Source organism: Archocentrus centrarchus, chromosome 12, assembly GCF_007364275.1.
Source record: "Archocentrus centrarchus isolate MPI-CPG fArcCen1 chromosome 12, fArcCen1, whole genome shotgun sequence".
NCBI lineage: Eukaryota > Metazoa > Chordata > Actinopteri > Cichliformes > Cichlidae > Archocentrus > Archocentrus centrarchus.
Genome location: NC_044357.1, coordinates 14137237 through 14160944, shown reverse-complemented (window position 1 = coordinate 14160944; position 23708 = coordinate 14137237). Strand labels below are relative to the sequence as shown.

General features: G+C 42.6%; 1 protein-coding gene across 3 annotated transcripts in view; it reads right to left on the bottom strand.

Moving 5' to 3' along the window:
- Window positions 1-23708, bottom strand: part of sema4d (sema domain, immunoglobulin domain (Ig), transmembrane domain (TM) and short cytoplasmic domain, (semaphorin) 4D) — a 39648-nt gene that overhangs the window by 755 nt on the left and 15185 nt on the right. Inside the window, exons 3-19 of one of the 3 annotated variants that reach the window (XM_030742610.1) lie at window positions 13609-13742; window positions 10947-11092; window positions 10795-10857; window positions 10462-10560; window positions 10258-10351; window positions 10005-10121; window positions 8983-9134; window positions 8351-8526; window positions 8038-8194; window positions 7675-7897; window positions 7329-7441; window positions 6990-7162; window positions 6792-6838; window positions 5950-6321; window positions 2993-3214; window positions 1935-2147; window positions 1671-1762 (exon numbers count right to left, since the gene is read on the bottom strand). In XM_030742610.1, the coding sequence (XP_030598470.1) occupies window positions 1671-1762; window positions 1935-2147; window positions 2993-3214; window positions 5950-6321; window positions 6792-6838; window positions 6990-7162; window positions 7329-7441; window positions 7675-7897; window positions 8038-8194; window positions 8351-8526; window positions 8983-9134; window positions 10005-10121; window positions 10258-10351; window positions 10462-10560; window positions 10795-10857; window positions 10947-11092; window positions 13609-13742 (2593 nt within the window). Of the gene's footprint in view, window positions 1-1670; window positions 1763-1934; window positions 2148-2992; window positions 3215-4373; window positions 6322-6791; window positions 6839-6989; window positions 7163-7328; window positions 7442-7674; window positions 7898-8037; window positions 8195-8350; window positions 8527-8982; window positions 9135-10004; window positions 10122-10257; window positions 10352-10461; window positions 10561-10794; window positions 10858-10946; window positions 11093-13608; window positions 13743-23623; window positions 23683-23708 lie in introns of those variants that run through there. The other 2 variants (XM_030742609.1, XM_030742608.1) reach the window with 2 other exon arrangements.

The window sequence follows — 23708 nt, the reverse complement described above, 5'->3', positions numbered from 1 at the left end:
GTGATATTGATGTATTCTACTACTGTACATACAGTGGGGGGAAATTATGTGATCCCCCACTGAATTTGTATGTTTGCTTACTCACAAAGAAATGAACAGTCAAATTTTTGTGGTAGTTTTATTGTAATGAGAGAGGCAGAATATCACCCAAAAAAATCAGAACAAACATTACATAAAAGTTATAAATTGATTTGCATGTCATTGAGTGAAATAATTATTTGATTCCCAAGCAAAACATGACTTAGTAGTTGGTGGAGAAACCCTTGTTGGCAAGCACAGCCGTAAGACATTTCTTGTAGTTGGTCACCAGGTTTGCACACATCTCAGGAGGGATTTTGGCCCACTCCTCTTTATAGAAACTCTCTAAATCCTATAGATTTCTTGGCAGCCGCTTGGCAACTTGAAGCTTCAGCTCCCCCACAGATTTTCTATTGGATTGAGGTCGGCAGACTGGCTAGGCCTCCTTTGTTGCCTTGGTGGTATGCTTTGGGTCACTGTCCTGCTGGAAGACCCATCCGTGACCCATCTTCAGTGTTCTGGCTAAGAGATTCTCATCCAAGATTTTACAGTCTGTTGGCCCCTTGGTGCAATGAAGTTGTCTTGTACCCTTGGCAGAAAAATGCATTATTAGCGTATCAGTATTCTGGCTGGGTTGTAGGGGATCATATACGCATTTCACTCAATGGCATGTAAATCAATTTAAAACTTTTATGTAATATGTTTTATCTGGATTTTTGGTTAATTTGGATTCTGTCTCTCCATTAAAATAACGCTACCATAAAAATTAGTGACTGTTCATTTCTTTGTGAGCAAACTTACAAATTCAGCAGGGGATTAAATCATCATTTCCCACACTGTAAAGCCACAAGGAATGTATTGCATCACTGACTATTAGAAAGCCTGTAAAACCACTACACCCATTTAAATTTTTATCAGCTATATTAAAATACTAATTTATTCAGACTATCTGGCAATAGTTGAGCAAGCGCACCTTTTGGAAACTGCTTTGCAATCATGCAATCTGCAGATATTGTTTTCTGTGTAGTTAAACACTTAATGCACTCAAATCTATCTATGAAGACAAACTGAACAGAGCGGAAAAACACTGCTGATGTTTGTTAAATTAAGAAAAAAATGTTAGAAGGTACGAGACAAATATCTCGTGACGTGCCACAATGAATTCAATAAGTTTAGTTAAATGCCATAAGACACATTCCTGTTTTGAAGGGGGACTCCCATTAGTAACCTTTTTAAAAAGAACAAGTTTTTAGTTAGCCACAATTTGCAGAACGTGGTTATGTGATGCAGAAAATGTAGTTAGAATAATAAAGCAGAAGGCATTTAAAGTTGAAGGAAGGACAAGTGATTCATTTATCTGAACTAATGCACTTCAAAGTTTGCACATCACTTTTTGCAAAGCCCTTAAATCAGACCGTGGAAATCACTCTACCCTCATTTCATTTGAACTAGCTTTTACTTTGTATCCCTCATTATTTGTTGTTGCCACAATAAAAACTGGACTTTGCACTTCGAGTACTCTCGAAGGAAACAAACGGGCAGCCCAAAGCAGAACATGCAGAGCAGGTTAAAACTGTTGCGTAATGCAAGTCAATCCAGGCAACTGCGTAGTACTGTTTACGACCGGGAGAAAATGGCACACTCAGACCTACCCAGGCCTTTTGCCATCTTTTTAGCAGCTGCTCATGCTCTGCGAGTGCACCTCTCCACTGGTTCAAATCTCGGGTTGGAATGTTCTCTTCATCTGTTGAACAACAACACGTATTATGGAAATAAAACCATTGCCACTTATCCACCTTTGCCAGTGCCAGCAACCAGTCCAGGATACTCCATTTCCATTCTGCATGCAGGACTACAATACATTTTATCATCAATCTCACATCCATGTTTTGTTTTTTTTTCTTTCCACCTGATACCTCCAACAGAGAGTCGAAGGTCAACTTCAGACACGTCATTTCCTGTGCTGGCCTCAGCAACACAGTTGTACCGCGCATCCTTGATCAGCGGCCCCTCTCGGAGCCAGCTGCTCACTAACACCTCCCTCTGACCCAGCGGCCGGCGGTACTCCATTATGGGGGTATCCAGACTGTGCCCGTTTACTAGCCAGTGAATGTGGACATCACTGGGACCTGCGGGACAGAATTGATGTTGACCCCTGATTTTGAAGGCACCAATAAACATGTACGAAGTGGAAATAGTCATCAGTGAACATGCATACTGCCTGATCTCAGGTCTGATGTGCAGACATTTTCAATTTAGTTTTCTGTTTTTTTGTTGGGGTTTCCTTTGCATTTATTCTAACTATGGAGGCCACATCTTTTAAAACTGATGACTAAATTAACCAAAAAAAAAAAAGAAAGAAAAACAAACAAGGGTTGAAAACATTTTACACTTTTTTTAATTTTGCCTCCCTACCAAGAGCAACAGCCCGATTTCAACACCTAGTTTTATGTACATCTCCAAACAGTATTTTTCCATATATACAAATTAATTTACATTTGTTTACAGGCACAAAATCATCCCGATAAAGAAAAGTGAACCCATTAAAATTTGTTCTGAGGAAAGATTCTCAGCATCCTGGATAAGAAGGATCCATCTGTCTGTCAGAGTGTGGTTGCACAAAAACTGTGGTTTGACCTGATCACAGACTTCCAGCTAAATGAAGCCCAGCTTTATCTTTTCAAACATTCACATGTGGGTTTTTTCTTTTTTGCAGTACTAAAAATGGAGAGCAACATTTCTCCACAAGCACTTTAAAGCAAAAACAAAGGGGGAAAAAAGCAGGGTGCTAACTCGTTATGAACAAATCCAGTAACAAAACAAAAAAAAAAAACACACTCACTCTCAATTAGTTGATGTTTGCTAACGTGAGGGAATGAGTGAGACTGATGCGTTAAAACGTGAGAGGAAGAGATTTCTGAAAGATTTAGATTTGGGGTTTGAGCTCACACTACGTCGCATGCACCACACTCACCCAGGGCGAGGCAGAAGAGCAGGAAGGCCTCCTGGGCATGAACCCCCCAGGCCTGGTCCTTCAGCAGGGGAGGCAATAGTCTCACCTCTGCCTCCCGAGCCTCCACTCTGTGGGGCTTCGTGGAGGAGGTAGGGGAGGAATGGGAAAAGGAGGAAGGGAGAGCAGAGGGAGTGCTACCTCCAGAAGAGGACAGGGAAGATGAAGTGTCGACAGGAGAGGAGGCTGTGAGAGGGAGTGACGGAAGAAAAAGTACTGAGGAAAACAGGACATTCAAAGAAGATGGCATGCAAACAGATGAAAGGGGAGACTAATGAATGACCTAAAAAGATCAAATCTGCTACAATAAATAAAAATAAAAAGAAAGGAGGAAGATCAGAACTACTTAGACAAAATGTTACCACAGATGTGACCGTCTGTGTAGATTCTCAGTCATCCAGGTCATAGTAGTCTCTGGAGCTTGAAAAAGGCGACTGGACTTCTTTTTGTTTCTTGAAGACGTTTCACCTCTCATCCGAAAGGCTTCTTCAGTTCTCAACCAAATGGTGGAGAGACCCAGGTATTTAAACCCCTGTGGGCGTAGTCCCCTGGAGGTGGTTATGACCCTCTATTGATCATGTGCGTGAACACATGTGCCCAGGTGTGAAGGGGGCGTGGGTCATATTTAATCAGTGGTTTCAGTTGAAACCAATTTAGGACTCCGCTCCATTGTTTCCTGTGGCCTATTGAGGTCACTGGAACAAAGGTGTGAATGGGGGTTGAGACGTCTGGGAAGGGAGCTCAGGACAGCACTGTAAGCGGGGGAAAGTTGGTGACGTAATCCACCTCCTCTGTTCAATGATGGTTGTTCACAGTGGACATAGATGGCTTCTTTCACTCCTCTTTCAAACCATCTGTTTTCCCTGTCCAAAATGTGAACATTGGCATCCTCAAAAGAGTGCCCTTTTTCCTTCAGATGCAGATGTACTGCTGAATCTTGTCCTGTCGAGGTGGCTCTTCTATGTTGTGCCATTCGTTTGTGAAGAGGCTGTTTGGTTTCACCAATGTAGAGGTCCGAGCACTCTTCACTGCACTGAACAGCATACACTACATCGCTGATCTTGTGTTTGGCGGGTTTGTCCTTGGGATGAACCAGTTTTTGTCTTAGGGTGTGACTTGGTTTGAAGTATACTGAGATGTCATGCTTGGAGAAAATTCTTCTGAGTTTCTCTGACAAGCCCGACACATATGGGATGACAATGTTGTTCCTCTTGTCCTTCCTATTCTCTGTAGTTTGTGTTTGGCCTTCATTCCTGTGCATCTTAGCTGATTTGATGAAGGCCCCAGTCTTCAAGAAACAAAAAGAAGTCCAGTCGCCTTTTTCAAGCTCCAGAGACCACAGATGTGACCCTTTATAAATAATAGTTATCTGAAAATGTTCTAAGACTGAAGACTTTATAAAATTACAATAAAAAACAAAAACCCCTCAGATGTGGCCCCTTTTTCCAGGGCTGTTTATCACGTCACACTGTACATTTTTACATTATTAACAAACCACATAAGTGGAGCTCTCCGATAAGGGTTACTACACAGGACGACCAGAGCTGTATCCATGTGGGAATGTTGATTTCACAGGAAGGAAAAAAAAAAAAATAAAAAAAATAAAAACACGAGTCTGCACGCAGGAAACCTCTACAGTGGTACAGACAATATTGTGATTTATTCCAGCATTTCTCCAAAAAAGCAAGTCTTCCTCTTGTTTTTCTGTCATTGTCAGCTCACTGGGAGAGATTAAGGCCCACATACCAGGTGCTGCAGGTGGTGACACTGTGCTAACCCAGGCTACAATATATTGAGAAAATCGTCCCTGAGAAATTAATGTAATACTGAAGCATTAACAGTCTAATAAAGTATACACTGTTAAAAAAAAAAAAAGAAGAAGAAGAAGACGACGCAAATGCTTCAATTTTTTTTCCTCCCCCCACTCAGGCTGTACAGAAACGTGGCTGCACTTTGGAAAGCATCACAGTAACTTACCAATTTGGTAAACAATGTTTCCAATTTGGAATGTAAAGAAATAGCTTTTCTCGCTGGACTAAGCTGAAGGGGTGCAGCTTCCTTGAATACAGTTTTTGCTTGATCATCATTAATCCTAAATCACACAGCGGGGGTTTAAACGCTACAACCAAGCGGGATGCCCAACTTGAGCCTTGTAATGATTACGCTTCACGAATGTACCAGCCAAAAACTGTGCAAATGCAGAAAAATCGCGGCCCCCTGCACTCTCTATGCTAAGAGAAACAAAAGCAGAAACGAAGAAGAATTAGTCTCTTCTGGCCAGCGTTAAGGATCTGGATCTGCATCTGCATACTGAATGTCCTGAGATCCACAGTCCACATCAAAAGGTTTCTCCTTGGAGGGGCTGTCATCTCCAAAGCTGAGAGAAGGGATGCGACCGTTCCCGCACTCCGGCTCGGTCTCGTACCCGGTGTCGCGGAGTGCCCGGAGGTTTTGAGTCGTTTGGCTGCCGTTCTTGGTCAGTTGCTCAGTCATGTTAATTTTATCGATTGCAGATGTTTCTATTAAACCTGCTTCGCAGGCCCTGTACTCGGGCTGATGGGCGCTCTTGGGGCTGCCCAGCAGAGTGGCCCGTAGCCTCAAGCAGGGAGCTGGAAGGTACTGCATGTAGCAGTTGTACACCAACGCAGCCATGAAGAGAAGGAAAAACAGGAGAAAGAGGAAGAGGAGGGCAGCAGTGTTGTTGTGCTGCAAATACTCCGCTGATGGGTCCCGACTGTCTGGATGGGGGACTCTGGAATTAGTAGGAAGAAGATTTGGCTTTGGCTGAAACTTGATTGTGCTGCTTGGGGGTGGGGTTAGTGGTAAGTCAGTTTGGGGAGAGGAAGGGAGGAGGACTGTCTCTGTGAAGCTGGGAGGGGCAAGGGCTGAAGTTAGTGAGGCTCTCTCCATCTCTACTTTACCTTCAGCTGCATGTGTGCTAGATGCCTCGTGGCTGCCGAGGGTGGTGGTGACATGTCCCGCCTGGTGCGGCGGTCTGGGTGGAAGATCCAGAGTCAGAGTGTAACCAGCCAGGAGGCGGCTAAAGTTCTTGCCAGCAGCAGAGGCCCATTCCACGGACCAGCACTCATAGTAACCTTGATCCTCTGGCGCCACACTGTAAATGAGGAGCCCATATTCGGCTATGAGGTGGAAGCGAGATGCCTCTGTGAGAACTGAGCCGTTGGATTTCCAGATCACCTGGGCTAGGTTGGAATGTACCAGGCACGGCAGCTCAGCAGAGCTACCTGGTTTCACCATCACACGCTTGTAGTCCTTCTGAGACAGAAGTGGCACTGTTTTTCAAAAAAGAAAGAAACCAAAGAGGAAACAATGATTTTTACAAAGCTACAGTCTGGTCTAGTGAGGACAGGTCAGTGCAGTGATTCCTAATAAGGGGTACAAGTACCCCCCCAAGACAGCTTCTGCAGTAGTCAGGAGGTATGTGGAAAGATTAGCTCAACTAATCTGAATAGAATTACAGGTTGATTAAATAACTGGGTGGATCTGAACAGGTTTTAGTTAACTGTTAACTTTTCTGCTAACAGTAATGGATAAGCAATAGAAAATCGCAGCCAAAGGCAATTTGTAAATGATTGAAATAGACAAGTAATGGTTAAAAAGAGGATAAATGTTTGACATGGCATGCAAAAATTATGGGTAAGGTAACTGTCACAGTCTCTTCATCTAGCCATAACTCTGCTCGAGTCACAGTTTAAATCACACAGGGTTGTCCACTTAAAATGAAGCTTGTGTTGATCCCTACCTGAAGGACAGACATCTGCATCACCTGTCAGATTCTGGATCAGCCCCCTGCAAAGCATGCATTGCTTTCATGAGTCAAAAACATGCACACGATATCCAAGGCCTGAGACTGTAAGGCACGTCAAGCTGGAGGACGAATCAGTGAGTTTTTTAGCTTTTCCTTCACTGAGGTTTAGCGGTAGTAAGAGTGAAAGATTACCTGAGCGTTTGGCTGGCAGGGTCAAAGATGTTGACACATCTGGCAGTTCTAGGGTGCCAGGCGCAGTAGGGGTCTCGCGCTAGGATGCAGTCTTCGCACAACGAATACCTGCCGCAGAAAGCTGTAGGAGACTGAACTACGCCCAAGTCTGAACCAGCATACAGGGACTGTGTCTGTGGAAACGCACGTTAAATCATACGGTTAATCCCATAAATATGCAAGTGGCTTATGAAAGTGAATCAATGTGATGTATGCCTAACATTCTGTAGTTCCACATTTTCTAATTCTTGTTCTTCACTTGTCTCTTTAAAACACCATTAAAGATAAAAACAAACTGACCTCGGAGGACAGCAGAAGGTTTTTGATGGGTTCAGAGTTCTTCAGGAGCTGGATCTCTTCTACAATATGAACTTGTCCTCTAAACAACACTGATTTGTGTAGGACACCCTTATCTAAACAAAAGAATGCAGAATAACTTAAATTTTTACCAAAGATAAAAGCCAGGAAACATGACTCTCAAATTTATTTATCCACAAATTTGTGTTGAAACGTGGATCTTGAACCGCTGTCGGGCAACTAGCACAGACATTCAAAGTCCAGTGACTCAGATTTGCATATTTGCCTGATAAACATGACAAGGAAGTGCCTGTATCTGCTTCATTTTCATTTCCTCTTAAATGATTACCTGTTCCAGTGAAGATGACATCATAAATGTTTCTGTCAAGCGCTTGGACCCTCTCCACGACAATCTGAGTGTAATTGACATCTTTGGTGATGAGCCGGGGGCCGTTGCCGATAGGCAGGACGGGATCCTCCAGCAGGGGGTGGTCCTTAACGAACTGAAGGGTTTTGTCAGGCAAGTGGAGTGAGTTGTTGATGTTCTGCTGTCGCATCTGGTTGTTAATGCACTGGTGTGGAAGACAGAAATGGCGATATTAGTCATGATGTATTAAATATGATGTGACAAACATGCCATTTTTTTCATGTAATTTAATATGATTACTCCATTAAGTATATCACATCTTGATTACTCATAACATCTACTTACAGCTCCAGGACGTGGAGCAGGAGTGATGCCGTTGTACCGCACCCACTTTGTGTGTGACTGCTCCACTGTGGCCTTCTGCATGTACTTGCCCTTGGAGAAGACCTCTTCCACTGCCTTCATGTCGTAGGCGCACACAGCTGACAAACCCACATTACCCCTGAGCGAACAGGGCAGGAAGACGAGAGAAACAAGAGAAAAAAAATGAGGCAGGGGGGCAAATTTCAAGCCCTGCATTACACTGGGTGTGAATACTGCTTTTTTGCTTGCTTGTTTAATCTAACTGATCGTAGCGGGGAACCATCAAACCACTGACCACTGAGAGGTGAAGACACCGTAGATGACAGTGTCTCTCTGGTCTGTCCCCTTCAGGGTGAAGACGTCATGAACTACGTTGAAAACGAAGTTGAGCTCAGGCATGGAGCACACCAGCTTGGCTTTCAGAAAGGATGTCCATTTTTTCTGCAGAGTGCGCTGTCCTCCAAGGTCACCCTGTGGTGGGATATTGAAGATATTTAGCAGTGAGGGATGAGAGTGGAACTGGAGCAAAGACAGAATTCCCACTTTTTCTGTGCTTTCCCAAATCTGCAGTCGACAGACGTGCTAGAAGTGAATTTAGGTAGGAATAGTACAAAAAAAAAAAACCCTCTACAAAAGCCTCCACTAATTTTGGAAAGATTTAAGTATGTAGGACACTAAGCACTATATTATCATGATACAAGTGCTTGTATTGGAACAGTGTTTTATATTGTCTTAAAGGTCCACGTGACATGTGCCTCTGCATGTGCATGCCACAATTATGTGCTAAAGTTAAATTTAAAATAAAAAATGAGGAAAAGGGAATTGGAAGGAGGAAGAAAAAAACTCGCTCACACACATGCGATAGGAAAACAGTGGCTAAAGGTGGAAAGCGCTGCTATGTGCAGATGGTGCGCAACGTGTACTGACCTTACAGACGCGCGCCACCCTGGGGATGAGCAGCTTGCCAAAGAATTCGTACTCCACCGACACCTCAGTGAAGAAAAAGTAGATTTTGTCGTCCTCGCCATCTGCTCTGTTTTCCCCTTCTCTGATCACGTCGGCAAAAACGAAACTGGGCTCTGGGAAGAAAGCAGAGAAAGTTATTGGTAAGGGAAAAAACAAACAAAAAACAAAAACACTTTTGGCTGTTCCCTTTTTTACCCATGGGGTCGCCACAATGGATGGATCCGCATGTCTCATTTGCTGGATAACCTTCCTGACAACCCTCCCACTTATCTGGGCTTGGGACCAGCACCAGGAGAACACTAGCTTGTGACCCAAGAGAGATAATTTAGGGATCTCCCTGTGGTAACATCTGATGCTGTGTTCATACTACCAGCAACAAAGTCATAAAATAGCCAAGGCAGCGTAGCCAGTTATAGTATCATTCTTCACCCTTAGGCATGTGTGCGTGAACAGGGAAGCACACAGTTGGTGGCTGTGAGCTTAAAAACAGTCGATTTGAGCAGAGCCACGTGGGAATGGGCAGAGGTTTTGCTCGTGGCGCTAGAATTGCAGTCTTGCAGAGAGCACTTTAACTAGTTTAATTGCGGGCCACCAGCAAGTCACCCACAAATTAAGTGGGAGCTCATCGGCTGTTCAGCGCTCACTGCTGGCTGACAATCATAACCTGCTGGCTGAATGTTCTGCAAACAGCTTCTTACAAACAAACAAAAGGGAAGAGATTCTGTGCGTGTGTGTGTGTGTGTTTTGGAGTCAGTGCATTTTGCCAACCTCTCTGTCAAGTCACTAACAAGGATGCTGCAACACGAGGTCAATAAAACGCAACAAAGAAGGGCTCAGATTAATGCAGATCCATTAACATGATCATCATGAAATCTTTTTTTCCAGCCTTTGGAAATACATTTTTAAAAGCTATTCTCCCAACATCCTGACAATCTTTTAGTTGATTAAAATAGAGCACGTGGTCTCATATTGTCTCAACTCACCATTAAGCCATGATGTGGAGTACTCTGTCCTCAGCAGAGACTGGGTTGGGGAGTATCTGGAAATGATCGGCTCACTGCCTAAGAAATTATAAGCTGTCCCTGAGTATAGCACTCCATCTGATTGGAAAACAGAATAAAACGTCAGTAAATGATTCTCCCTCCCCTCCAAAAGATTACAGGGAATTGTTATGCATTTTCCTGCAGAGATAACCTTTGTGGAAAAAAAGCTGATCGAGAGCTGGACTCAACTCACCAACCATGACAGTAGTAAAGCTTTGCGAGGGGTCAAAGGAGCACTTCCCTCTGCCGTCTTCAGGTTTACCCTGAAGTGAAAAGTTGCCAAAGTACTGAAAGGAGAGATTACATTTCAGTTAGAGGTGATGGTGATAAGCAAGTGTAAACATGTTTATTTGTCAAGTACAGTGTGCTGATAAAGAGGGATTGAACATTAATCTACCAGGTAATCACACTGAGGTTGAAAGGCGTGTGTGCCGCAGACGTACAGCCGCGTGTCATCTACTGCTTGGACCACTCGAATGTAGTTTAGGCATTCCCTCTGAAAACAGGGAGCAAAACAAAGGAGAATTAACACCGTGTGGTTGCAGTTTGACATTTTGGGAGGTCACAGTAACCTCTGATCGCTAAATTCTAATCATCTCATCCTGAAGAAATTCCTTTTAAGGGATTCAAAAGACAGATGGATGCGTGCGTGAGTGAGCAACAGCCATGCATGCTCGTCCAGCAGGCAACACTTAAACAAGAAATATACTGTAACAACTATTAAACTAACCTCTTTCGATTTTCCTTTAAGTGTGCACATATTCATGGAGTTGGCTGTAACTTTCCACTGAACCTTAAATAAATAAATAAAAGCATAATTCAGATTATTCAAAGCTGGTTTGTCTTTTATCACTCATCACAAATCTTCTCACATTTAGATACCTTCTTGTTTCTGACTGTCACATTCTTCTTGCTGAGCTCAAAGATGGCCTCCCTTGCTCCCACATACAGCGCATCCCTTTCCTCACTCAGCAGTAACGTGGAGTAGTTGAAGATGCCCGGTTCTGAAAACTCCATAAGATTTAAATCTGGAAAAAAAAAAAAATATATATATATAATAAAACAAGAACATTTGGTCAAAGTGTGTCTCTCATTTTTTACTCAATAACTGTATTTCACTGCAGTCAGAATTTAATCTAAAGCTGATTAAATGAGCGCACTTGTGGTGTAGAAGTAGTTGCTTGGAGCTATGAACCCACAGGCAACTAAATAAATATTAACCAAGTCACAAAACTTTCAGCTTTCACTTTTAGTCACAAGGGACCAAGTGCTAAAACCCACTGTACACGGCTCTGTTTAAATTAGTAACTAGTAGGTGAACACTGCTGAGCATTTAGTAGCTAAAGAGTCAAATGTTTCTTTGGCGGTTGAGGTAAATGGTGATCAAATGGGTTTTCATTCACTGTAGAGCCAGAAACACAATTTTAAGTGAAAAACAATGTTGCTGGATGTATGATCGCTCTTTAAAAATGGCAGCATTGCATTTATGGTGTTCCTGTGGCCAAAAATAGTTAACACAGCTTTAAGCTGCACTTTAAAGGAGACCTATACGTCCAGCTCCTTGTTTTTGTTTTTGGACTCTACCAGAGTCGCTCTGCATGATTCACAGTGCTAAATGATCCTTATATATTTTATCACGAGTCTCGGATGCAGCCCCTCAGTTCAACCACTATCTGAAACAAGCTGCTTTGGCTCCTCCCACTTCAAGCTGACTTTCTTCTGATTGGCTGCCCAATTACAAACAGACTGAGTATACAACATGTGGATGGGACTGCTGCTCACAGCCAGAGCTGGCCATATTAAGTATACCTCCCTCATGAGATACAGAACCAAGAGTACAAAATACTCAAACCAAATATCATTCAAAAAGCTGGCTACATTTCTTTTTCCTTTTTTTTAACTTGTTTGTGTTTCCTAAAATTTCAGAACTTCTAGATTAACATGCAAAAACAGATTTAATTTCTCCATCTTTGTTTCTGTTCTATAATTTTTTTAACTTGAATGTGTAAAACTGTCCATCATTTGCATTGTTACTGAACCACCAAAGTTCAAACAGATGCTCACTTGTAGCACATTCTTAGAAACTCCTCTCAGTTTACAAGATACCATCAAAAGATCACAATATACACCACGTTATTGCCACATGCTAAAGGTGGAAAACCTGTCAGTATCACCAAGGGGACAAATTTCACTGGCTGCCTGGCCAGGTCGCACACCCAGGCACGTGTGGCTGCACTGAGAGTTTTGCTGGATGAGGACCCAGGGCAAAAGGGTGTGTTGTCTATTTGAAGTTTATTCATCAGAAGCTGGCCAAAGAACTTTATTTTTCTGACAGTTTTGAGAGATATTGCAGACAGTGAAGGCAAGATAAATACTGGAAATATTGCAAGATCCTGCTGTTCTTCACCGCGCCCTCATTGGCCGTTTTTGTGCAGAGGTGTGATTCTGAAACAAGATTTGCAGGGATTACCTGCACACATGCTGACCTCTTTGTATGGAAAATTGGTTGTCTTTATCACAAGCATCCACCGCTGTAACAGTATATACACCAGAAAATAAGGAACCACGCTTTAATACGGAACAGAGACATGACGCCAGCAAACACTTTTTTTCTCTTCTGTACTCGACCTTTCAACTTTAGTAATATGTCTGCATATATGGGCTATTCCATCTGGTGATATTGGCAGGACAAGTCATGTGTAACTTGAAAAAAGGGCAAGACAAAAACGAAACACTACATCCTACTACAGATGCATCAGGGCACGTTATCATTTACACTACAAAAAACAGTCAAACATGTTCCAGCCCCACCTTGTCAGCAGTTTTTGTGATCACATTACAGTGCATCCCTACAGCCATTCACCACGGATAGGGTCACAGATTTGGGCATGTTTGCGCATCTCCAGGTACTCCGCATTAGAATTATATAAATGATTCTCTCATTTCACTTTGTGTTGCGATGGATGGGAAACCCAGGGGAGAGTTTGTGTTTGGATGGCTGTGCCAGGTGCAAGTGGGCTCGGGTTGCAGGTGCCAGGTCATAAACAGTGCCATGCTGAAAGCAAATACCCTCACTGACTGACTGAAATGGTGACTGTGACCCAGCGAGTCGAGAAACTTGGTTAGAGGGTGAGCTCTGCTTGTTCTCATGAAGAGACAGAGTTACTTGAGCTATTTCTGTAAACGGCAGCATGCAAGCAGAGCTTCCGTCAGACAAAAAGGGCTTCAACTTGAGAGTCTGTGGTGGGACTGATGGGGTGGTCTTAAGGTAAAATTAAGCAACAGGTGTTAGCAATCTACTGTGACGTAAAGACATTAAGTTAAAAGAGAGCTTTGGTATATTATAAAGGGCTACAGAGAGTGAACTTTGAGTTCACGGTGCACTGAACTGAATGAACTCTAGCAGGTATTCATGTTTCTTGCTTTGAGATTGTGAAAGCTCATAAATACCAGTTCAGACTAACAAGCAGGCAAAATGTGACCCATTTAAATTCGCCGATTACACCACAATAACCAGTCGACAACCTGTTAATTCCCGCCTTACCTTGGTGTCTCCAGGAAGTGCGAGGCACACCGTGGGGCCCATGTGTGGAAACCTCCAGGAGCAGCCCCAGAAACACCCCCAGCACGCCAAAGCCCATATTAGACTCTGATAACTTCGGAACGGTGAAGTTTCCTCTGCAGGGACACAGAAAGAGAGTGAGTAACGCCACGCACTGAAACCCGCAGTGACAAAGCATTTCATCTCATGCCACAGATAGATCGTATCTCTCAACACAGACGCTAAAAAGGAACAGGTGTCAAATCTAGTTCCCTCCTGCTGAATGCTAGCAGAACTCACCATCCTCACACACAGTGCAAGCACGCAAACACGTTGGAAATCAAAAGTAAAAAAATCAGTTGGACATTTTTTTTTTTTTTGACTTGGACAAAATGATTAAGTCAGTCATTTGAAAAAAATAATTTGCAGGTAAATTAGCTGCAGCAGTAAATTACCCTTAAGTGATTATATTTTCTGTGGGAAACATTTTGTCTAACAGCTGGGATCATATGAGAAAGGAAGTAAACTCAGTAAGGTTACTGAACTCTGCCATGCACAACACCTGTCTTCCACTTCAGTGCACAAGTGAAAGACCTTTTTTTTTTTTTTGGTAACTGACTGGTTTCTGTGGGGAAAATGTGGGGTTAAATAACAAAAAAGAAAAACAGATGTGTGGAGCTGAATAAGGTATCAGAGGAGCCAGCGAGGAGGAGGCAGAATGAAGCGGCTGCATATGAACTTACAGAAAACAGCCCACTCCGCTCTTGTTTGTAGTAAGTACAAAAACACACACACAAACACACCCTATCCGGCAGTTTAATAGTGCATGTGGTGTGTGATTTTCTAACTATGCTCTGACATTTTCATCTGTTATGTGTAGACTGACGTGCCACTCTTCACCGTGTTATTGTTCAAGACACAGACAGGCGTATCCGTTTGCCTCGGGTGATGATGATTGTGACAATAACCAGAGTGATGACAACATTCCTGGTAGCTACCAGCTCTTATCACATGCGGATGTTCTTTTCTATTTGTCAATCTGGAGATCACCGTGATCCATCTTCCTCCTAACAGCGCACGCCTGATGCATTCACCTCAGGATGAGCCTGATAAAGGCTCCATTAAGCCGCTCTGTGCCATTTACGCAAATATAAATGTATCCAGGCCTGCCTCAGGTGGCCGATGCTGTCACACAGAATAAAGCCTTACAAATCATATTCTGTGCACAGCACTGAGCTTTGGACGTGACATAATACCCACTGCTTCCTTTCCTTGAAATGCTGTGTCATGCGAATATAACGAATGACATTCTGACGCTTTGGGTCTTTTTGTTGGGATTCATTTTTATCTGAAATGGTTAATATCTGATAGTTCAACAACCCATGTTTCAAAATGGCAGTTTTAGGTCAGCAACAAAGCTGGGGTAGAAAGCATAAGCTTTAAAGCTTAAGTAAAATATTAAAATAAATCTCTAAATCTGTTCTCAATCCTGCTTGTAAAACAGAGCGTTTGCAGAATTTACCGCCCCGCAGAGCACAAAAAAAAGAGAAAAAAAAAGAAAGAAGATTGTCAACCAAACTCATTCTGACAGGGAACACAGACCTGCTTTTACCTTATAAATATCAACACTGAAATGGCAGTACCTCAGAAAGTGATTAATTGACATACTGCATTTGTAAAAGCTCAAGTTCTTCCTATCACAAAGCTGTGTTGAAAGGTGTATGTGCACAACTCCATCTTGGTACCCTGCTTTCTCTCTCATTTAACACTGATGAAGCTGGATTTGACGTAATTGGAGAGGACTGCTTACTGAGCCCTGTGCTGCTCCCGTGTTACCTTCAATGAAGACAATATTATTGTAATAAACAGAAAGCAAGCGGGTCTCACTGGTCAGGTGGTTTGCACGGTAGTTTCCTGAGGAAGTAAACTGATCGGGCACAAAGCCGGCTTTTCTGGTTTTCATAATGACATGATGAATGAAGCGGAAATGCCCACACAACACCATAACAAACAAATTTTAAAAAAAATGGGTGGAGTAGTCACGCAAGGAATGCGATTAAGAGTTATCAGGTATCATGTAAGACAAGGATTAAATCTCAGGTAAAACGTAATGGGGGGAAGGGAAAAAAAAACAAAAAACTCACAAGGCATCATTTTGAGGAAAATGTGAAGTGTTTAACTGCTTTATTGGGTCATTTGTCTTCATTTTTAGACCTTTAACTAAAATGACAGAATACATTGTAAGCTCACAGAACAGATAAATCACTGTCTACTACACTTTAATGACCTACTAGCACCATTATGCCACATTCATCTCAAATATAGGTTAGTAATTAGTTATCCAGAGGAGAGGGGAGATGTATCATATAGCAGCACATACAGACAATCAATGAAGTCCACCTTGGCTGCAGAAAAAGAGGCGGGATAATAGCAGATTATTGATTTGGTTTTAAATGAGAACAAATGGTCCTAAAGGCCGTGACCCTCTTAAAACAAGGATTTTCTTTTTAAAAAGGTTTCCACCGACCTAATCTGGCAAAGATGGAATTCCACCCTGGCTTCAGGCATAGCCATGGACTCCACTCTGCTAAAGAGGGGGTCAAATACACAAGGACCTATTGTTTACTGAAGATGAGAGTAGCCTCCACTCTACTCCCACTCCACCACCCCCATCACATCCACATCATCACTGCAGTGCAGCCAACAATGAATAGTGAGAGAGAGAGCGGAGAGAGACACATCACTTCTCCCTCTCTCTTCTACAGTCTGGCCAATGTCTAAATGGCAGGGCAGCTTACCCATGAGGAAAGCTAGCGTTTTCAAAGATCACAAGTTCAGGATCTTTGGAAGCATCCCATAAAGATAACGCATAAACTGGTGGATGACAGCAGCTGAGACCGTCTGTGTTTAATAGACGGAAAAGGACCGACATGGCAACAATGTGAAAGGATGAGATAACAATGTTTAATCCACGCTGAAGACGCCGAGCACACAGAAATTTTGTTTTCGTGCTTTGAAAAATATGCTCTTGTTCCAAATTCCATAAATTAAAGTCTCCAAATACATTCAGCATCCTATCTGTGCATTCCTGATGCCCTCAATCAGTCTCACTATTCGGATTCTCATTTAGGGCAAAGCTTAAGCTTCAAACCCCAAAGAGTCAGTGTTACAGTAGCAGAAAGAGCATACTGGCAGCTAACTCTCTGCTGCTTTGAGATTTAGAGGAGTGGCCATACTGGCTGGGGACATTTAAGACGTTACCATGCTGGCAGATCTCTTTGAGGCTTTTGTGTTCTCCTCTCAGCTCCTTTGGCTAGGCAGGGAGGTTGACACCTGCTTGGGGCCTTGGTGTTCCCAGCACTGTGCTGCTAAATGGGCAGTGATATTGGCAGGCAGCCCACTGAGGACAGAGAGGCAGAAACTGAAGCTGAACATATCTGTGCATGTGAACTTTAAATGTCTGAGTAAGACTAAAAGGAGAAGAAATAAGCCCCCTTTAAAAAAAAAAAAAAAAAAAAGAAAGCAACAGGCGCAATTGGAATCACTTGGGGAAAACACAACCTACAACCTCCAGGGTTCAAAAATGAAGTTAACAAACACGTTTAAAAACTGCTACATTCCTCTGTCCTGGTTTGGAGTTATTCCTCACTCATTGCCACATGAGTGTGAGTGTTAGCTGTGATTGTGATCAGTGTCTGAGGTGGAACTGAGTCAGCAAAGATCGTGACTCATCCTTCATGATCAATTTGGATGAACAGGCTGACATCTTTAATGAAACGGCAGGCTGACGCAGAAGCTTCACCACTTGCCACTTCATTTCCTGTGCAGAGAGCCCAGACAAGAGGCTCCGCATCCTGCGTGCAGAGCAGCGGGGCAAAGATTCAGAGCGCAGTCGAGAGTGATGTGAAGGAGTTGGACATTCAGTGCCTGCCAACAGCTCCAACCCCTCACTTCTTTTTCCCCTCGCTGGATCTATTTTCCATGTACTCGCCCATCATCAGCATCAATGCACAGAGATGCTCTTCTTCCTTTTGCCGCAGGACGCCAAGAGGCCGCGACTCATTTTCTTCTGCTCCGTTTGATGCTATAATACCAGTGTGCCTAACCACACACAAAAACTGTGCAATGGGAAATGTGCTCTAAGTAGCTCATTTTGTGGGGAGAATGTCTCTTTTGGGGATTCAGTGTAACACACTGTGCTTTTTACCTTATTATCCCTTTGGTACGGGTGCCACATGACAGTCATGGAAACCTTCACTAAGGCTGAAAATTCTCTCCACACCACACATGAAGCCAGCCCTTGGATCAAGAAGGATACCTGGATCCAAATTAATTTGTCATATTTCCTTGAGGATAACAAAATAATGTCTCTTTTTCTTCCTATTTCAATTCTAGAAATTTTTGTAAAGATACAAACATGAAGAGTCCAATGTTGCCCCAGCTCACAATGCTAAAGAATCCCTTGAATAATTCCTGGACTCCAACCACTTCTAATATGGGCCAAGCTCCAACTTTTAGAAATATTTGAATGAATCGACAACTAGCCACAACTTTGAGTATTCCCATTAACAAACAAACCAATCACATAACCTCCTTGACAGAAGCAATCAGCAGGACCATCTGTACAGTATCCACCCAGCTGCGGGAATGGTGATAACGCAGCACTAACCACTCATGATAATGAGGGAGCTTCACTCAAGGCTTTGTAATGGACCTGCTCCATCACTTTATGTCAGCCGGTAACAATGTGATGATCATACGACTGTCAGCACATGTTCCTGCATAAGTTAATCGAGGGGCTGGACGAAAGACCTTATTGTGAATTATTGAGAGGATGATCACATCAAAGCAATGTATGATGTTTTTAATCATTCACGCCTCTTAGAGATCTGTATAAATTGTAGTCATTTACAGATTAAACCACATCATTACACTTCTCAGGTTATTGCCCATGAAACAACACCTTGACCTTGAGTTCGGGTGAAGACCCATTAGGTGGATCACTCAGTGCAACTTTGATTAAATTCTGATCAATACTATAGGAGATGGAGTGATTCTTGACATGTTGTGCTATTGTGAGTTACCATGACTTTTTTTTTTTGTTGTTCTTAAATTTCAAAGTGAGTGGGTGAGCCAGAGGTCCTGCATTTAAAATAAAATACTGAGCCCACAGAGGATGGCACGCTGATGGGGACAGATGTCTGCTTCAATGTCATTTACAGATTAAAGGAGTTTAGCTATAAATGTGCCAGAAACATGAGCTTGCTCACATGTGCACATGATAATGCCATCTGTAAGCATCAAACTGCTCTTATAAAACCTGACAAGGACCATGAGGCCATCTTAAAATACTGCCAGCTGCATCTGAGGTTTGGGTTGTGTCTGCTGCTCGCAGGCTGATGAACCGATTTTGACATTCTGAGATGGCCAAGGCTTTGCAGACTCAGTACTGGCTGAGCTACTGGCATTGCAGCTCCAGCTATTACACTTCCATCAGATGATCACAGATAAAGTATATTTTGTCCCCAGTTTTATGTTCTCCCTTGCCCTGCTAATGGGAAATATCTTAAAGGACTATACCACTGATTTAGCATTACAAGGCTATAACAATCCCAGATAGGTTAAATCAAAAATGCAGCAGAACAAGAAGATCTTCTTATTTCATGTGTTCTTTTTCATTTTCACAACATGTTGCACTTTAAATATATATAATTTCTTTGCTTAAATGAAATGAGAGTATTAAGACTTAAAGTATTCTAGCCTTAGGGTGTTGGTCCAAATCAGTTGATGAGTTTGTAAACTCGTAACTTTTTCCTGTGGTTTGGTTTTTAAGCGAAATAAGGCCAAAATGCGCCACTACAAATCACACGACAACGTTCAGTCTACTGAGTGGTCAGAGCAACAAATAATTAGCCTCATAGCATAATTGCCTAAGTCATAGTTTGGCCAAATTGAGAGATCTGCCTAAATAAATCTAACAAAGTAGTGCTAACAAAGTAGAGCCAGGCGAATCTCTCAATTTTGACTTAGGCAATTATGCTACGAGGCTAACGAAGTGTGAACACAGGAAGAAGGTGCTACTCCTAGCATTTTTATTTATGTGGGTAATATTTCAGACTGCACATGTATGGTACTCCCTGAATGCATCCCAGAATCCAAAGCATAGCTTACTCCAGGAAACCTTTTAGCTAAACGTTGTAACGTAGATCTGGTAGTTGGGTCACATCAAGGTCGAATAATGTTCGCACCATAAAACAAACCGCTCTGGAGTTCGTTTGGAGCTGAAGTGAGATCAGCTCCAAACGAATGTAATGTAATGAGTTCATGTCATTTGTCCCAGTATATTAAGTTAATGTGACGTATCCTTTATGATTATAGTTACTACTCAAAGTAAACCGGCTCTTGTAACTCAATCCAAGTTTGCCTAATTTTTCAGAATCTTTCCTAATTCAGCTTATCCAGCTTATTATGTTTACAGTGCACTTAGTTGACCAGTAATTAAAGTTGAACCGCTGGCCCTCGTGACACGATTTGGCTTTGTCATAAACAGTCTATCAAGTTAGCCGCCCCCCCCCCCCCCCCGCGCAGACAGACTTTGATGTGATTAACTTGGATGCGATTTGCTTAACTTTTCAGGATAAACCAGCACAGCAGTTAAAACTGTAGTTATGGTTCAAACCATCTGGACATCACTGAGGATTGACTTCAGCCTACAGCTCAGACTTACAAAGCCACCTAGTAAAAGCCCCATCAATTGAACATAAAGTCCTCTGAAAGCGCACAGCTGTACGATCTCTGCAGCACAGCTGACTATTGGTCATATGGGGGGGGGGGGGGGGGGGGGGGGGGGGGTCATCTTAAAACTGCAACAGATGATACAGCAGTCATTCTATTTTATCCAGGATGAACTCACTGGGAGGGGTGGGTTTAAGATCAAGGATTACCAGCAGGATCTACTACATTCACTATATCCATTCACATGTAGGCTGAATAATGACAAGGTGTCCACGATTCTCATTTCTGACCCAAAACAGGCTGAAAATCCATCATTTCCTCGTTTCATTTAGTTAAATGTAGAATTAAATTCTAGGTAAACCATCAATAACAACCCAAATGTCTAAATTGAGGAAAAGAGCTTGTGTGAAGGCAACACTATACAGGGGATGTAAAATGGAAGCCCTGCTATATAATTACCAGTTTTAGGGCCCCTGTTGAGTTAGCCTGTCGACCTAAAGTGGCCACAGCAAAGGCAAATGAGGGGTCAGGTCCAGTAAAGGGTATATTTAGTCTGCCGATGGCAAGCTTTTTAAAAACAACACGCCCTTTCCCTTAGTCACATGGTTCTGGAAAAACTTCCCTATAAACATACAGGCAAGTGAAGTAAGCTAACTAGAGGAACAAGGATTACTGTGTGGTGTTCCCTGTACAAGTACTGAATGTGCCTCTGTAGTCTAACATGAAGACATAATCACCAGGCTCTTTTTCTTATAATTAAAAGGAGGGGAAAAAAGTGGAGGAGTTTTACTATTGACATCTGTACTGGCAAAAAGAAAAAGGAACTTTTGGTGATCACTAAGAGAATATACTTATAAATCTAAAATGTACTTTTTTTTGTCACTATTTATGTGTTCAGGAGTTTTTTAAAACAGGGATGCAAGCCTTGCCTAAGTTGCAAATTGCTAATATTAATAATACAGATATATATGCTGCAAAATGCCAAACTAATGAGAAAATACATATAAAATCAAACTTCCAAAACACGTGATACTGCAATACAATGTACATATGTTGCACTGAAAATCTAATTAAGCGCTGGCACTCTTTCTGAGGTGAATAGCTGTAATCCATAATATAGTTCGGGGTCACGAAGATGCCACCACTCTGAGTAAAGTCATAAACCTTTCACTTGATGTAGTTTCCTTGAGGCTGCTGTGATGGCAGCTAGTCCTTGGGGCGCATAATGTGAGACTATTTTAGGCAGGCCAGCTGAAGGTCTTGCTGTCCCAAGCTGGTGAATGGTAGTCACATTGGTGGTAGTTTTTTTTTTTTTTCTTTGTTTGTTTTAAACAGCAACAGCCAAGGCCAGGTGACTTCAGCACCCAGAGTGGAATACACCTCTGCAGCTGGTTTCAAATTAAACCCCCCCAAGTAGTTAAGAAATACGATGAGATAAACTCAAATGATCTTCCAAACTGCAGTTACTAAGGCTTTCCCACCAGTCAAGGAACATTTGAAGGAGCTGTAAAATCACTAAAACCTTTCTATATTTTCTCCCATCCTTTCTGCCTTTAAAGAGGTCTCCTTTCTCTCCTGCTTCTCTCTCAAAGCAGTCTTCAGCAGGCACCGATTTCACGGTGGTAATTTTGGCCCGGGGAGAGACAAAAACCTCCTTTGGAGTACTGTGTGAAAACTCACCCCATCACCCACAGGATGCCACAACACTAACAGTGTGCGCTCCTGAACTTGGCATACCAGTACATAAAACACTCATTTCACTGTTTCCTTCGCAGCACCAAGAGGGATAAACAACACAAAGCCAAGAGTAAAACTTTAAACTCCTCTCACACCGATTTCTCGTGATCTGGCCTGAAGAATTAGGTCAGGTGTTCAATTCTCACACAGCACATATACAGTGAAAGTGGAAGATTAACAAAAGGTTAAACTGTCACCTGCTAAATTATATGCAGATGACTTACAAAAAAAATAAAAGAACCATATAAAAAGGTGTTTAAATATTCAACCGATTGCTACATGCTAAATGCCCCCTGCTCTAGCACGCCCCATTATTATACATACTGTAGATAAGATACAGGGTCTCCAAGCGACTGCATGTGATGCAGTCTGGGGTGGGAAACAAACCGCAGTCATATGATATCGTCATCATGGGGGGAGCTGATGCATCAAAGTGTATTCACCAACCAAACTGACCCTCAGTTCTAGAGATTTGGTAAATAGGTCATGACTGGTTTAAAACTAGCCCTACAGCAATAAACAACCATTTTAATGCAGATTTTTGGTGAGGTGCAGGCTGATGGCTGCAGATGGAAACTACATTATTTTGTTAGGCTTCTACCTGCTGAGAGGAAAAGCAAACATCCCACAGGTGTTCAGATTCTTTGCGTAAGCTCGCGTAGATGAGCGACACATCCTGTACAGCCAGTTTATTATTTCTGCTTTTACTGGTTCTTAGACAAGAGGAAAAAAAGCTTTGTATGTGCTGCTTTGTAGATGCTCCTAACTGATTTTACTACACTATCAGCAGCTTCTCCCACATTTGGTGATTGTGCTGCTCTTAAATATAGCTTTTTTTTTTTTTGCAATGTAGACTGTAACCCCACAAGCTCATAATACACTCCTTGACTTTAAAGGTTGGTTAGAAAGGTAGTGAGCCGGGCACACTAACATTTAAATATCATGGCTCTTTTGTCCATTTCTTAAACTTCTGCTCAAGTTTCAGAAAGCTGATAAAAAAGACGCCACCCTCCACACTCTTTCAGATGCCAAGTTTCTCACTATCTTGAGCCACACGGACACCGCTTTGGCATTTGGAGAAATTCAAAGCCTGACAGACCTGCCGTGCCTGGTTACAGTAGCTAAGCTATGACTGGACAATTACTGTCTCAGGGGTAGAGCCTGAGTAAAGCCAGAGTGAAAAGCATGTGTACACAATGCCTGTCACTATATGGATCATTAGATAACAGTAATTAAAGGCAACACAGACCAATAGCTTGCTTCCAAGCAGACACAGGACAGAAGAATTGCAACTGGAAAAACAAAGAAACACCAAGCCTCATAGTGAATGGCACGGGGAACGATTCAAATCAGAGTGAGGTTGTCCAGGTGAGGTCATGCAAGGGGAACAAAAAAAAAAGTGAGTAAAGCCCCAAAGTGGTTACAGAGGAGAGGGGGGGAGAAGCATGCAGCATTCGTGTTGACGCCTGCAGGCCAGTGAGCAGCGCAGTGTCCATCTGCACAGCAAACAGGGTGGGAAGGAGGGAGGAGTAGGAGAGTTTCTGACCTGTGAATCCTTAAAGGATGCGACGTTCTTCCTCCGGAGAGAATTATAAAATTCTCAAGCTAGGGGAGGGGGGGAAGAAGACAGA